Here is a 14,746-nt window from a genome sequence, read left to right as displayed (position 1 = left end):
GGACCCAGTGACTGTGGCATGCTGCTACTGAGCGTGAGGTCGCAGGTTCAATTCCCAGCCATATTTCAATGGGGCAAAATCCACACGTTTGTGTACTTGGATTTAGGTGTACATTAAAGAACCCCAAGTGGTCATAATTAATGTGGAGCCCTCCACTGTGGCATCTCTCATAGCACCCAGTTTTGCTCTAGGACATTAAACCTCATAATTAAATTTCTTCTCCGTTTTTTTATTTTTTGTTTATTCTTGAGCAGCCTTGGTTTGTTTGCTTGGCTCATTTTGACATTTAGGTTTTCCTCTCCTTTTCCATGTAGAGTGTGACTCATGGCATACACTGTCTGTGCCTTCGTCATCCTACCTCCAGCTAGAGCGTTTTGGACATTCTGCGGTGGTCTACAACGAGTGAGTGGCAAGCTATTTCTGAGATCTAAAAGATTGCTCTTGCAGATTTTTCTCTTGGATACACCTGGCTTGTTTCAAGTCCGTGCCTGCTTGCAAGTTCTTTTAAAAAACTGTGGGGCTTCCTTGCGCTATCGTGTGGCAGAATTGCATGTAACAGTATGGGAAACATTGAAATTGTGCTGTATTTCTCTTGCTTTGCGTTTTTTTTTCTCCAAACTATGGTCACCCTTCATCACCAGCCACAGACGTTGCTTTCTCTACACACTACAATGTGGTGCCAAACATTCATGTGTCTCAGTGGCATGCTGCCTGTTAAGTGCCTCGCCACCATCTTTCATATATGGCTCCTCCTCTTGGTATGCTTATTGGTGTCTCACATGGGTCTCCTGGCTCCATGCACACAAAAGTAAACATTTGTGAAGGTGGCCTGCTGCGTTTTGTCCTCTTCCTCTCCTAATTTGGTTCCATGCACTCTGTCCACCCTTAGTAACCATGGGTGCACAAAGCCCCACCACATATGTACAGCTATACATCCTTTCTCACCCTTGCACTCACCATGGGTACACAGTGGCAATGGCATTCTGCTGCTGAGATATCATAGATGAGATTCCCAGCCAGTGCAACCACAAGCAAATAAACAAATGTATGTAGAATTAGGTGTTCGCTTAGAAACTCAGGTGGTCAAAATTAATCCAGAGCCTTCCACTACAATGTCTCTCATAGCTAAGGTGTTCCATTTGAACATAAAATATAATCAATCAATCTTCTCTCCTTAACTTTGTATTCCTTCCTGTGCCACATGGCCAGCATCTCTTGCACAATACAGAAGTGTCACTGTCACTCTTGGCTAATGTATACATTGTATACTGTGTATACATTGTCTGTGGTGTAGAGTAGTAAACAAGATGCTATTCTGGTTAACATCCTGCCCTTCTCACTTTTTCCCTGTCTCTCACTCTTGCCACATGTTGTTCTGCCTATTGCCAATGACCCCTCCACTGAACTGTCACAGGTATCTGGTTATCACTCTATAACATGAAATGTTTCCTATTTCTGAAACTTCACGAACATTAGTCACACTCTAGCCTATGAAAAAGAAGGACCTGAATCCTTAATGCCTTTATGTTTACTTATTTTGTGTCATGCAAAAAATTCCTTGCTTTATCTTGTTTTGTGGCTGTGTACTTGTTTGTTGTTTAGAACAAGACGTGTCAGCTAGGAATCTTTTACTCTCTCAGGTCTGATCTTAGTACTGAATGAAGGGGCTTTATATGGCCATAACATTATGTTAACTTTCAAAAATTGAGAATATTTTTTACCAATAACTTCAATTTAAATAGGCTTGGTTTGCCCATGCCAAACCATCCCCAAAATGGTTATGCCTGTTTGAGCTCACTAGTTTGATGCTTACATTTGGCAAAAAATTTCTCAGTGTAGTGAAACAGTTGAGGGGTTAAACAAGCATGCCACCATGCTTCATATTTATAAATTTTAAATACAAGTTCACTTCGACAAGAAATTATGTCATTTGATCATATGCTCATGGTTCTGAAGCTGTATTGAAGTATTTGCAGCAAAGGCTAATTACTGTCCTGTACTGTTTCTATGCAGGTCAATGTATATTTTCGGTGGTTTTAATGGCCAGATGCTGACAAGTATTGTAAAGTATACACCAGGTATGTTTGTTGGGGTTGCTGTGATGTTCTTGCATGATGGTGACATCTTGCAACTAGTCCACTACTAAAGAGCACCTCCTCAGAGCCAGTGTCATTTGACTCTTACAGGGTCATGTCGAAGCTTCTCTACCCCCGAAAAGTGCATTACATCAGCAACTGGCATCAAGTGTGCTTGGAATCCAGACAAAAAGGCCTGCCAGGCATTTCATCTCTTCAATGCGACCAAGGGAATCCACACATGTCCCCGAAAGTCAGGTAGAGATTTTTTTTTCATCAATTCAGCCCAACTTAACTACTGACCTTTTTACATAGCCTGCTCTCTCTTCTTTATGGCTAAAGCTGGGCTGTACATGGGGCCAAAGTCTGCTTAAAGGGGCGCTTAAGAGCTACACTAAATCAATTTAGACTAGATCGTTTTTCAAGGTTCTATTTGCATTAACTTGGCAGACAAAAAAAAGGTTAGTTGCAAGCTTAGAAAATGAACAACCAGAACTTCTCTTTTTGATTTTTCACACCCAAGCAGTAGTGCCAATGCATCAGTGTGATGTCACAGATTTCAAAGTAGTTTTGAATGCTTGAGCTGTCCTTGCGAAAAAAAAAGAATAAAAAGTAATTGTAAGGAAAAAGACCTTGGCACTCTCTGCAGAGTCTTTGGTTTCTTTGAAAAAGCAACATAACCCATGTTCGTTGATAAACTAATAACTAAATAACTAGTCTCAAAAAGACTGTCAGAATACATAAAATCTTGTTAATTCACAACTCGTTAATTCGAAATTTCGGATAATTCGAAGTAGCTGCCACGGTCTGTCCAGCAATGTATTAAAAGCAATATGTAACACATCCCGCTAATTCACACTGAAATCCGCACCGCCACCGATAATTCGAACTCTCTGCCATCGTAGATGGGGAGAGTGCTAGTGTGCAGGAGCACGTTGGTGACGCTGGCATTGCTGTGCGGGCCGTGCAGCGTTGCTTTTTCCATCTGAGGCCCTTTGTCTAGGCTTCACTGGAAAGATACGTTTGCGCCTGGCCAACGCCTCTGTTGCAGGTTGCTTCTCTCCCAAGAGGTTCTGTATAAAGCTCAATGGCGATAAAATCGTCGCTATTCGCCATATGCTGTATGTGCAAGAGAAAGCGTGCGAGGTTGAGCCGGCGAATGCGGCTCAATCTCGCGTGCTTGAGCGAGGAAAGTGAGGCGGATGCAAGCCCTCTCCTAGCTGTCACGCGCGCGAGGCACGGGGGTGAGGCGTAGGGAGGGAGCGGGGGATGTTTTTCTCCTGTGACTGCTGCGTACGACGTGAACGGCGCGGCCATGCGGGCGCCGTATCTTGAAAGCGATCTGCGATGTTTGCAGAGTGCGTGTAGTGCTGGTAGCTTCGTATGCTATGTGCTTTCTACTTTCGTTCGCATTAAGCGAGAGCTGTACGAAAGTCAATTCGCTTGCTGCTACTACCGCGATTCCCCACTCCAGCGTTTTTCAACGAGTATCTGCCGTCATCGAGCGAGATGTGTTCACGTTTACCTGTGCGCACGTGACACCGTACTTGTTCATTTAGTTAGTAAACGAATGTTTACAACTTTATAAAGCTGATAAAACTACTATCCTTACTTCGTATAGCTCTCTACTAATTCGCTGTCGCAATCTATGCTTTGCTTTTTGGGCAAAACTGAAACATTTTTTTTTCTTCGCGCCAGTTGGCGCGACGATTGCGCAGATGGTGCAAGAGCCATCTCGATATCGGGCATGTCAGACCGCATTGGCCGCATCCGGTTACACCGGCTGCGTCAGTGCTTCGAAGTATAGACGTTGTTCACGCCAACGTGACGTAGCGTCTGTGCGTGCATGCTCACGCCTCGCCGGTCTATATGTTTGCCTTAACCGAGCTATATTTTCTGACTTTCGTTAGTTCGGATTTTGCATAATTCGAATTTTCATAACATCCTCACGGAATTCAAATGAACGAGCTTTTACTGTACGCGACATCACATACAGCTGGTGCAGGAACTTCAAGGCGGAGTTCTATTTTTGAACCTCTTCTGTTCAAGCATCTTCTCACAATTAGACTGACCTTCTCAATGTCCCAGAAGTTCCGTATACAAACGTTTAAGCTCGACTTAACTCTTTTGTTACCATGCCTATTAAAATTGATCACTGGCAATTGATTTCAATCGCCTTTTGTAGCACATTCGAACTATTTATCAGATACGTAATGCTATCCAGTGGGTAGTAGGGCAGCAATTGGTGCCAATTGGCTGATCTCACTTTGTATAGTGTGTGTTCTGTCTTAGGTTGCCAACTGTCCCGTATTTAGTGGGACAGTCCTGACTTGACCTAGTTGGGATGGCCACATGTCCCAACTTTTCCTTTTTATTGTGATAGCAATTATATGGACACTCCAGGTGAATTTCCTCCGTCGTCGTGATGTTCCACATGAAGTCCAAGTGCGACAAGATCATGACCGCGCTGTTTGCTGTGGGTGCGAGGGAAAGCTTGCGAGGTTGAGCTGAGAAGGATGGTGGCTTGATGTGGGGATGTCTTCTCGGACGCACAAGGGATAAGTTGGGGAAGGTGTGTGCAGTCCTCTCACGAGCGCAAGAAGAGAGATGTGCGTTCACTAGGAGGGGGGGGAGGGGGCTGAGTGCAGCGGTGCACACCCTGTCTTTGAGGTAATCTGTGGTGGGTTTGAAGGCTAGGCTACCTGAGGTAGCTAATGGCTTCACGTGTACTGTGTTCTCACGCACCTAACTTGCATTGAAGTGAGAGGTAGCACGAAGGGGAATTCGCTAACCACTGCTGCTGCTCTTCTTCACGCCAGCGTTCTGACAGCAAGTGTCCACGGTCATTGAGCAAGATGTGTTTGTGTTTGCCTGTGCATGTGACAATGTGCTTGTTAATTTAGTTAGTAAGTGAATCTTTACAGCAGTTTATGCAGCTGAAAAAACTACTAAGCTTGCTTAGTATGGCTGTCTAATAATTTGCTATTGTAATCAATGCTTTGTATTTTGGGCAAAAGTGCCATTTTTTTCCTGCTGAATAACAATCAGTAAACCAGATTTTCTTTTTGTAAAGCCTGACAGCTTGGTTGCTCATTTTTCTTTTTTGTCTTCTGTTGTACTGTCATTACCATAATGGCGGTATTGTATTGGTTATGGTTCTAGTTCTTTTTTTGACCCTAACCACATTCATACTGTACCTCTGTCTGTATTGGTAGCCGTATTAACCAGCAACTGCTGCACCTTTCTTGTAAATTGCAACATGGTAGGGCTAAAAAATTTAATTGTTGCACATACAGACTGGTGGCTCCTGGCACTGACAGGATTAATCGTCGCCAGCTGACTCTTACCCCACTCCTGTCCCGAATTCGTCCATCCGAGAGTTGGCAACCCTAGTTCCGTCCAGCTTCAAAGTTGGCCCTGTGCAAAAGAGTGTGTTTATTCAAAACCTGTAGGCAACCCAGGAAGAGGGCATTCAAAATCAGTTTCAGTTTTATTTCTGTGGCAAGACTGATTTCTGATATTTGGTGAACTGAGGCATGCACGTTGTGGAGGGAATTCGTGTGAGCTTTGCCCTGCGCCAGTTCTATAAAAAAAAAAAAAGCATGCAACTCATGATTACAGTGCATCAACATCAGATTCACGTAGTCAGAGCACCAGCACGAAGAAGATGACATTACAGTGTTATAATTATGTTCTTACAGTGCGTAACAGTGATAATTGGAAGTCAGCAGCTGTCAGCCAGTAAGTTTAAGTTTTTACTCTGAGTGGTTTAATTCTTCTCGAGCGCACTTCAAAAGGTTTGCTGCATGTTGATCATGCAAAAGTGGATATTTTCATGATGTATAGAACAGTCCTAGTTTCACAGAAGTGCCAACATTGGCCAGTTCAGAATTGAGCTTGTCCAGCAGTCGCTAGGGCTCGACAGTAAGTATCGCAATGCTCCTGGAAAATTGGTACAACTTCAACACCAGCGCAGGAAGATGTAGAAGAGGCGAAACTGCGAGCTGTGCTGTTTGGAATGCAAAGTTGAACAAAAAATGATAGTTTGCTACCAGAAATGCACAGTCTGCTTTTGCCTCACAAAGTCAAGGAACTGCTAGCTGCATGGCATGGTCACCAGAAAGGCTAAAATTTTTGTGTTTTGTATCAAAAGAGCAGTTGTTGGCCGATTATTTTCTTTAGGGAGGTGTTCTTGGAACATTTATCTGTGAAACATATATATCCTGAATTTGTTTCAAAATGTATTCTCGGAGATACTATACTATTTAATCGTCTACAAGTAACATCGGGCATTCCTCAGGGAACTGTCCTTGGCCCCCTCCTATTCTCAATTTATATTAATGATCTACCACAAAATTTATCATGTCATGTCCGTCTGTTTGCCGACGATTGCGTTATTTATGCCCCAGTTACTGTAATACCGCTGATCAAGAATCTCCTCTGGACAATCTTAACCGCATTCAATCATGGTGCAATCACTGGTTGATGGCGCTTAATCCCAATAAGTGCAAACTCATGTCTTTTCATCGTCGCCACAACCCGCATTTATTTACTTACAAGATTTCCGATTCTCCTGTCGAACTCGTTCCGTCCTATACTTACCTCGGTATCACTATCAGCAATGACTTATCATGGCACGAGCCCGTAACAAGGCTAATATCATCTGCGAATAAAAAACTAGGCTTTCTTAAACGTCATCTTCACGACGCCCCTTAATATGTAAAGCTACTTGCTTATAAATCATTAATCAGGCCAAAACTTGAGTATGCATTCGCCATCTGGAATCCACAGCAAGCTTACCTCATCGACTCATTAGAAGCTGTGCAAAACAGAACTGCCCGTTTCATTCACCGCTCATACTCATCCTATATTAGTGTTTAATCTCTCAAGCTACAGTCCCAATTATGCAGTCTTTCGCTCCGTCGCCGTATTTCTAGCCTGTGTCTATTTCACAAATTTTATTATTCCCAGCTCAAACAGCAGCCATACATTGCGCACCGCCATCACACACGTCTCGCCGAATTGGTCATCTGCTGAAAGTCTCATGCCAACGTGCCCGTACGACTACATTTTCCAAGTCATTCTTCCTCCGAACAGCAAGCGACTAGAACGACCTTCCCCATGAAATTGCAGCCATCACCTGTCCATTAACCTTCCTAGAAAAAGTTACATCCCACCTGTCATCATGAAAAAAAGAATGTTTAACTTTCTCACGTTAACGCCACCCCTTATGTAAAACCTCCTGCAAGGGGGTCTTTAAGGAAATAAAAATGAAAAATGAAATGAAACATCACCCGCCACGGTGGCATAGCGGCTGTGGTGTTTCGCTGCTAAGCACGAAGTTGCAGGATTAAATCCCAGCCGCGGCAGCCATATCTCGATGGGAGCAAAATGCAAAAATGCCTATGTCCCGTACATTGGGGGAACATCAGATATCCCCTGGTAGTCCAAATTAATTCGGAGAACACCTACAGAGAACGAATATCCACCACAGGCTTCTAGGTGGAACATTGACACAGCTGACTGGGAGAAATTCCGAACCCTAACTAGTACATCATGGGATAATATGTCCTCGCTAGGAATCGACGCTGCTGTTGAGTATTTTACAGCCTTTATAATAGATGCAGCATCAAAATGTATATCAGAAGTAAATGGACTGGCATGCAAACGGCGTGTCCTGTGGTGGAATGACGATTGTAGGATCGCTCGTAAAAAACAGAACAAAGCGTGGGGGTTGCTATGCGCGACTCCCACTGCGGAGAATCTTATTAACTTTAAGAAAATAAAGTCCCAGGGCAGGAGAACCCGCCGACAGGCTAGAAGAGAAAGTTGGGAGAAGTTTTTATCGAGTATAAATTCCTATACAGATGAGGCCAAAGTCTGGAACAAGGTTAATAGGATAAGAGGGCGACAAACATATTCACTACCTCTGGTAAACACACAAGGCGATACACTAAAAGACCAGGCAGACTCACTTGGGGAGCACTTTGAGCAAGTGTCGAGCTCAACGCACTATTCCCAATTCTTTCTTAAACATAAAGAAATAGTAGAGCGTAAGCCAATCATACGAAAGTCTAGGCAGAATGAACCGTATAATCGGCCTTTCTGTATTGCCGAGTTGAGAGCTGCCTTGAACACATGTAAAAGCACTGCACCGGGACCAGACAGAGTCATGTATGACATGATCAGACACCTACATACTGACGCACAAGTTACACTTCTTACACTATACAATACTATTTGGGCTTCGAGACACCTCCCATCCACATGGAAAGAAGCGATTGTGGTTCCTGTCCTAAAGCAGGGAAAAGACCCTTCCTTGGCGGCAAGTTACCGTCCGATAGCTCTAACTAATTGTCTGTGTAAGCTTTTTGAAAAAATGATAAATCGCAGACTTATACATTTCCTTGAGCTCGACAATATACTCGATCCTTATCAGTGTGGATTCCGAGAAGGGCGGTCCACAACCGATCATCTTGTGCGCATGAAAGGAAATATCCGTGATGCCTTTATACATAAACAGTTTTTTCTATCGATATTCCTCGATATGGAGAAGGCATATGACACGGCATGGCGTTACGGGATCTTGCAAGACCTGTCGGAAATTGGCATCCGTGGAAATATGCTGAACACAATTGAAAGCTATTTGTCAAATCGTACCTTCCGAGTAAAAGTCGGCAATGAACTCTCACGTCCCTTTACGCAGGAAACTGGTGTACCCCAGGGAGGCGTGCTCAGCTGCACTCTCTTTATCGTCAAGATGAACACGCTACGTGCTTCACTACCACCTGCCATTTTTCATTCCGTATACGTAGACGATATACAAATAGGCTTCAAATCCTGTAACCTCACAGTATGCGAAAGACAGGTACAGCAGGGCTTGAACAAGGTTTCCAAGTGGGCATACGAAAACGGATTTAAGGTCCACCCCCACAAAAGTTCTTGTGTTCTCTTCACAAGAAAGAGAGGCCTGGTCCCAGATCCCTTGTGTAGAACTGGCGGACACCAAATTCCTGTTAGCAAAGGACACAAATTCCTTGGTGTTATTCTTGACTCTAGGCTCACTTTCATTCCTCACATAAAACAGCTTAAAGAAAGATGTCTAAAAACAATGAACCTACTTAAAATCCTATCCCACACAACATGGGGTAGCGACAGGAAGTGCCTGTTGAATCTTTACAGGAGCCTAGTTCGGTCACGAATAGACTATGGAGCCGCAGTATATCACTCTGCCGCCCCGAACGCGCTAAAGATGTTAGACCCCGTACACCATCTGGGAATCCGTCTGGCCACTGGCGCATTTAGAACAAGCCCTGTTGAAAGTTTGTATGTTGAGTCCGATGAGTGGTCACTCCATTTTCGGAGAACTTACATCAGCTTCAACTATTTTCTGAAAGTGCACTCTAATAAGGAACATCCGTGTTTCACAACCGTTAACGACTTGACATGTGAAACACTTTTTCATAACAGACCCTCTATGAGACTTCCTTTCTCACTGCGTGCAAGAGAACTTAGCACGGAAATGGATGTCCCAGTTCTCGAACAATGCCTAATGCCTCCAGCTAAGCTAGTACCGCCCTGGGAGTGGCAGCGTATAGAGTGTGACACATCCTTTGTACAGGTCACTAAACATGCGCCAGAGACACATATCAAAATGCACTTCTTGGAGCTCCAGTACAAGTACTCGTGCACAGAGTTTTATACAGACGCTTCGAAGTCGCATGCCGGGGTGTCCTACGCAGCCATTGGCCCATCCTTCTCGGAATCCGGTGTACTGCACCCTGAAACAAGCATATTTACGGCTGAGGCCCATGCACTATTGTCGGCTGTGAAACATATCAGAAAATCAAATATTCAAAAAACAATTTTATTTACAGACTCCTTAAGCGTCGTAAAAGCCTTGAAGTCACACTGTAAACACAGAAACCCCGTAATTACTGAGCTCTATTCTGTCCTCTGTAGAGCGTATATGTCTAACCAGCATGTCATTATATGCTGGGTGCCTGGACATAGGGGCATCAAGGGTAACATTCTAGCAGACCAGATGGCCACATCAATTTCATTGCATACAGTCAATCCTACTGCTTCGGTCCCTGTCACGGACCTGAAGCCTTTTTTAAGAAGGAAACTGCGAAACCACTGGCTACGTAAGTGGGACACAGAAGTACCCTAAATAACAAACTGCACGTGATAAAGCCACAGTTAGGTTCTTGGCCCTCCGTAACAAAATCACGGTGAACAGATGTCCTATTCTGTCGCCTCAGAATAGGACACACATTTGGCGCACACAACTTCTTACTCTCTGAAAATGATCCTCCAACCTGCGGTAGATGCGGGGAGAGGCTGACCGTCCTCCACGTCCTCCTGGAGTGTCGGGCAGCCGAATCTGAGAGAAAGAAGCATTTTCCCCTAGCATACCGGCAGCAGATCCCCCTTCATCCCGCAATGCTACTCGGCCCAGAACCTTTATTTGACACCAACGCAGTCCTAAGTTTCCTGAAAGATGTTGTCCTCCGTGTTTTTAGGCCTACATGTTCGTAGCGGGTCCTCTCTTCAGAGGATGCCGCTGTGATAGCTCTTTCGTATAGCACGCGCCTCTAGGCCCTTGTGTTTCAAGGGCTCTGGCGAGGCAGCAGTGCTCCGAGTAATTTTACCATCTTACATATTTTATATTTCGCATCATTCTTCTACGATGCATTTTAATGTTCATAGTATTCGCCATTAGTCATCGCCATAATTTTATAGCAAGTAGATTTTACGCACTTTACAGCGACTATTTTAGGCCACTTTACAGCCAAGCCACATCTTCCATAATTCATCAACATTGCCACGTGTCATGGCGCTCTTTGGCCAAACCTGGCCCTTGCGCCATGAAACACCACACATCATCATCCCCCACTACAGCGTGCCTCATAATCAAATCCTGGTTTTTGCATGTGAAACCCCAGAACACATTAATTCATTTGAAATATTATATCAACTTATTGTAGTTTTCTCAAGTTGCCTTAGAAATGTAGGCTTCACAAATTATTGGTTATTATTTGGAAAGTTTTTTTTGTCCAACGAATGTATTGAAAATGCGAATATTTTTTTTTTACAGTTTATAGTGCTGCATTTATGTGCTAAAGTGTCGTCTGTGGTGACAAAAAACTTTTTTTTTAGACAGCTGAAAAATTGGTCATATTCCCGTTGTAGCAAGAGTTAAAATTCTTTTTTTCTTTTTTGTGCCCCTTCGACATTCTTCAGCCAAAAATTATCTGTAAATTTTTCGTAACTACCTTCTTTTTGTGCTCTATATCGTCATTATATTTATTTGTGTCCAGCTGCTGTCTTTCATGATCTTGATGTGTTATATTTTCAACTGCAACTGGCTTTGTTGCTGCCTATCACATCGTGCTTGCGCCACACCATACTTGCATCACACAACACCTGCACTGAACAGTCAGAAACGCAGGCTGTACAGCTTGTGCGGCAACTTAGTAGACTAGGTGGCTTTACATCTCTTTTGTTACAGCAGTTGTTTCTGTTTCAGCCCGATGTAACTTTTGTAGCCCACTCTGTTGCTCTTGGCCTTTGGTAAAACTACTTGGAAATTTATTTCTTTTCTATCCTAGCGGCCAACCTGACTGTGCTTTGCGAAAAGCAGACTTCATGTCCAAGCTGTCTGCAGAATAACTATGGCTGTGTGTGGTGTGGCACCATATGTGCTCACAAGCGCTGCCCTAAAGGATCTAAGGTTGGTGGAGACTTCTTCCGTGCTATTCTGGTGGTATGTTAATGTAATGAACAGATTTTTAATGAAGCTTATTGTCAGTACTAGCTGCGAAGAGCCTTCAAATAATGGAGGAACAGAAAAAAATGATTGTTGCATTCTTCCTTCACCTGTTTGTATGGCTGTTAAATGCGGTATGTGGGATGTTGAATATGTGCAAGGCCTTCCACTGACAAAAATGTTGTTTTCAGGGCTTGGCCGATGCAAGAGAGAACCAGACTGATGTTGAACAATGCCAGCAGTCGGAAAGCAGCAATTGCGACAAGCTTCATAATTGCCATGCTTGCCACACAGAATTTCACTGTGGCTGGCAGAATGATCATCGTTGCTACACGTTTGTTCGCGACTCTGGTATGGCTGTCTTGTAATGTGTTGCCTTGCTATGAAAACTGATTCGAGTAATGTTTCCTAGATTTTTGCTAATAGGGAAATGCAAAGCACTGGAAGTCTGCATTTCTACACCATTAGGTTGCACTACACAAGGTGGCTGACCTTCTGCTCATGACACTGTTAAGCTGGTAGACTCTCAGGCAGGAAGGTTGTACTAATAAGCAAGATTGTACTATTAAGGAAGAGATGGTGGCAGGGATAGTGCTCTCCAGGCCAGTTGTGCACTCCAGCTCATGCACTCCTGGCCCTAGGGCATTACAGCTCAGACTGCTTATAACATAACTACTTATAGTGCAGAAACGGATATAATGTAGTCTTTTCTGACTCTCATTTATCTTCCGAAAGAACTCAATGTATACTCGTACCGTAATAGTGGAGCTGCGTGGAATGAAATACCGGTTAACTGGTTATGATGCGATTGTTGGAAGATCCCACAGATGAGAAAGGCAGGGAGCGTGCTTCTCAGTGAAGTGTGCCGTCTGAGGGTAGAGCAACGAGGACAAAGCGGAGGAGGTGCAGAGCAAGTGAAGAAATAAGGAATGAAGGGGAGGAAAAATAATGCAGCGACAGCATGCTGGCTCAGTAGGCACCCGACGTTTGCCTAGGCGACGGAGAAACCTTTTGCAAGGGCCACTTATCACCGGCGCATAATCTGTATTGAATGCATGCGCACTGTCACTTTTTGGCTCTTCAGTTTGTGTGCGGAAAGTAAATACTGTCGCTGCCTCATACTTTCAAACACAGCCGGGGCGTCAAAAATGTTTGTATATCAGTCAGGCTGGAAAAATTAATTTCGATGGTAAAATGATTTTTTTACAACTCCAGCTCTGTAAAAAAGAAAAAATTGGTCGAGGCGGCAAGTGCGTTTTGCATTCGCCGGTCACGATGTGCTTCTTCGTGAAGTGCAGATATTGTGCATGCAACCTTGACTCTGCGACGCTGCCAGTTTAAATTTTGTCCTGCAAGTTTGTTAGTTACAAATGTTGTCCATGCATGAGCTTTCGCCATACGTACCAGTACACGCACATAAAAACTTGCTGTATGCATTCGTGGTAGTTGCCATCTGATCACCCACGAACCCTCTTCATGCACACTGCCGGCAGTTCAGCCTGTGCATGTGATCCTGTGCCATATGTTTGTGTATTTATCTATGGGCATGAACATATATCAAGGTGAGCTTTTTGCGACAGCGTGGCACCTGACACCCCCGCCGACTAGGCCTAACCAGTGGAGTCTTGTCGGCAACTTACGTTACTAGTGGTGTGTGCTGTACATCACACATCATCATCATCATTATTATATTTTTAATTATTGTTATTATTAACTGGCCTTGGTTAGACGTTGCCTTAACCCCATTGCCGCATGGTGTATTATATGATACATATAGCACAGCCTCTTCAAACCTAATTGAGTCAAAAAGAAAATCATGAGTGAAAATCTTGAAAATCAGCTCTGTGCCACTGGTGGCACAGAGCTGAACTAGACAAACATAGGGCTAAGTTGGCAGTCATGAAGTTTATTTACTTTGCTGCTGGTGTAAATTTTTGGCAGGAGCGTAATTAGGAGCACATTGCCTTTTTTAGTGGTTAAAATGCTTTACATTTGGTTACAGCAATGGTAGCTCTGAATTTGGCTAGTTAAGCTCTGTGCGACTGAGTGGCTGCATCGTGCAGGCCACTCAGGCCACTCACGTTTATGCTAAAGCTCCTTCATCACAGTGGTAGTAGTATGGAGGGGCTTAAGATTATGCCTCCGCCCATCTGTCGAAACAGCCAGCTTGCCTGTGATTGCCAGAATACTGGACGTGCTCGGCACTGTGACAGAATGCTCGCAACACACGCTGCTTGAATAGCTTTCACCGGGGATCGACAGCCAGGTGGCTAGCGGAGAGGTTGGAGTGGCTTTGCACGCTGGCCCCAAGATAACTGGAAGTAGACGACACGACGTTGCATCATGACGCAGAGCTAGTGGAAGGCTGAGCTTAGCCTGATTACTTGGCGAATGAGTCGAGGAGAAAGGCATGGCTAGGGAGGAGGGTAACTTGTAATTGTTCATAGCTCTCTTAATGTGAGACGCTTCACTTAAATTTATGCACTAACGTTTATTGTAGCTGTACCACACACCTGTACCAAATTTGTCCTAACCCTGGGGTGACACGGCCTGTGAAAGTGAACTTTTGTACAACTAACTTGATTTTGACAAAAATTGAAGGATGTGTTCAGGACAATATTATAAGGCCAGGTGCCAGATTTTATTATTCTAGAAGAATTTTTGAAAGAGTTACTAATTTTCAAATGTTGAAGCAACTATGGTTAGTCGCAAGAGCTATTGTTCCAAAATGACAAAAAATTTTGGAAATCTTGTGAAAAAACACAAACTGAGAAAAATGATTCCAAAAGTTCTGAAGTGTGTCATCTTATTCAAGTTGCATCTATCGTAACTAAAATTATCCTGCAGCATACGCTGGACCTTCTTCAATTTGGCTTTGTTCTATGGCAATAGTTGCAAG

At 43.8% G+C, this 14,746-nt stretch overlaps 1 protein-coding gene across 1 annotated transcript in view; it reads left to right on the top strand.

The window, feature by feature from the left end:
* The window catches only part of dsd (attractin-like protein dsd), a 128,876-nt gene that overhangs the window by 48,798 nt on the left and 65,332 nt on the right, over positions 1-14,746 (top strand). The window contains exons 10-14 of the mRNA XM_065448562.1: positions 315-402; positions 2,014-2,078; positions 2,187-2,333; positions 11,690-11,811; positions 12,039-12,198. Coding sequence (XP_065304634.1) covers positions 315-402; positions 2,014-2,078; positions 2,187-2,333; positions 11,690-11,811; positions 12,039-12,198 — 582 coding nt within the window. The remainder of the gene's footprint in view (positions 1-314; positions 403-2,013; positions 2,079-2,186; positions 2,334-11,689; positions 11,812-12,038; positions 12,199-14,746) is intronic.

This window comes from Dermacentor albipictus, chromosome 1 (assembly GCF_038994185.2).
Source record: "Dermacentor albipictus isolate Rhodes 1998 colony chromosome 1, USDA_Dalb.pri_finalv2, whole genome shotgun sequence".
Classification (NCBI taxonomy): domain Eukaryota; kingdom Metazoa; phylum Arthropoda; class Arachnida; order Ixodida; family Ixodidae; genus Dermacentor; species Dermacentor albipictus.
This window is presented reverse-complemented; position numbering and strand designations above follow the sequence as displayed.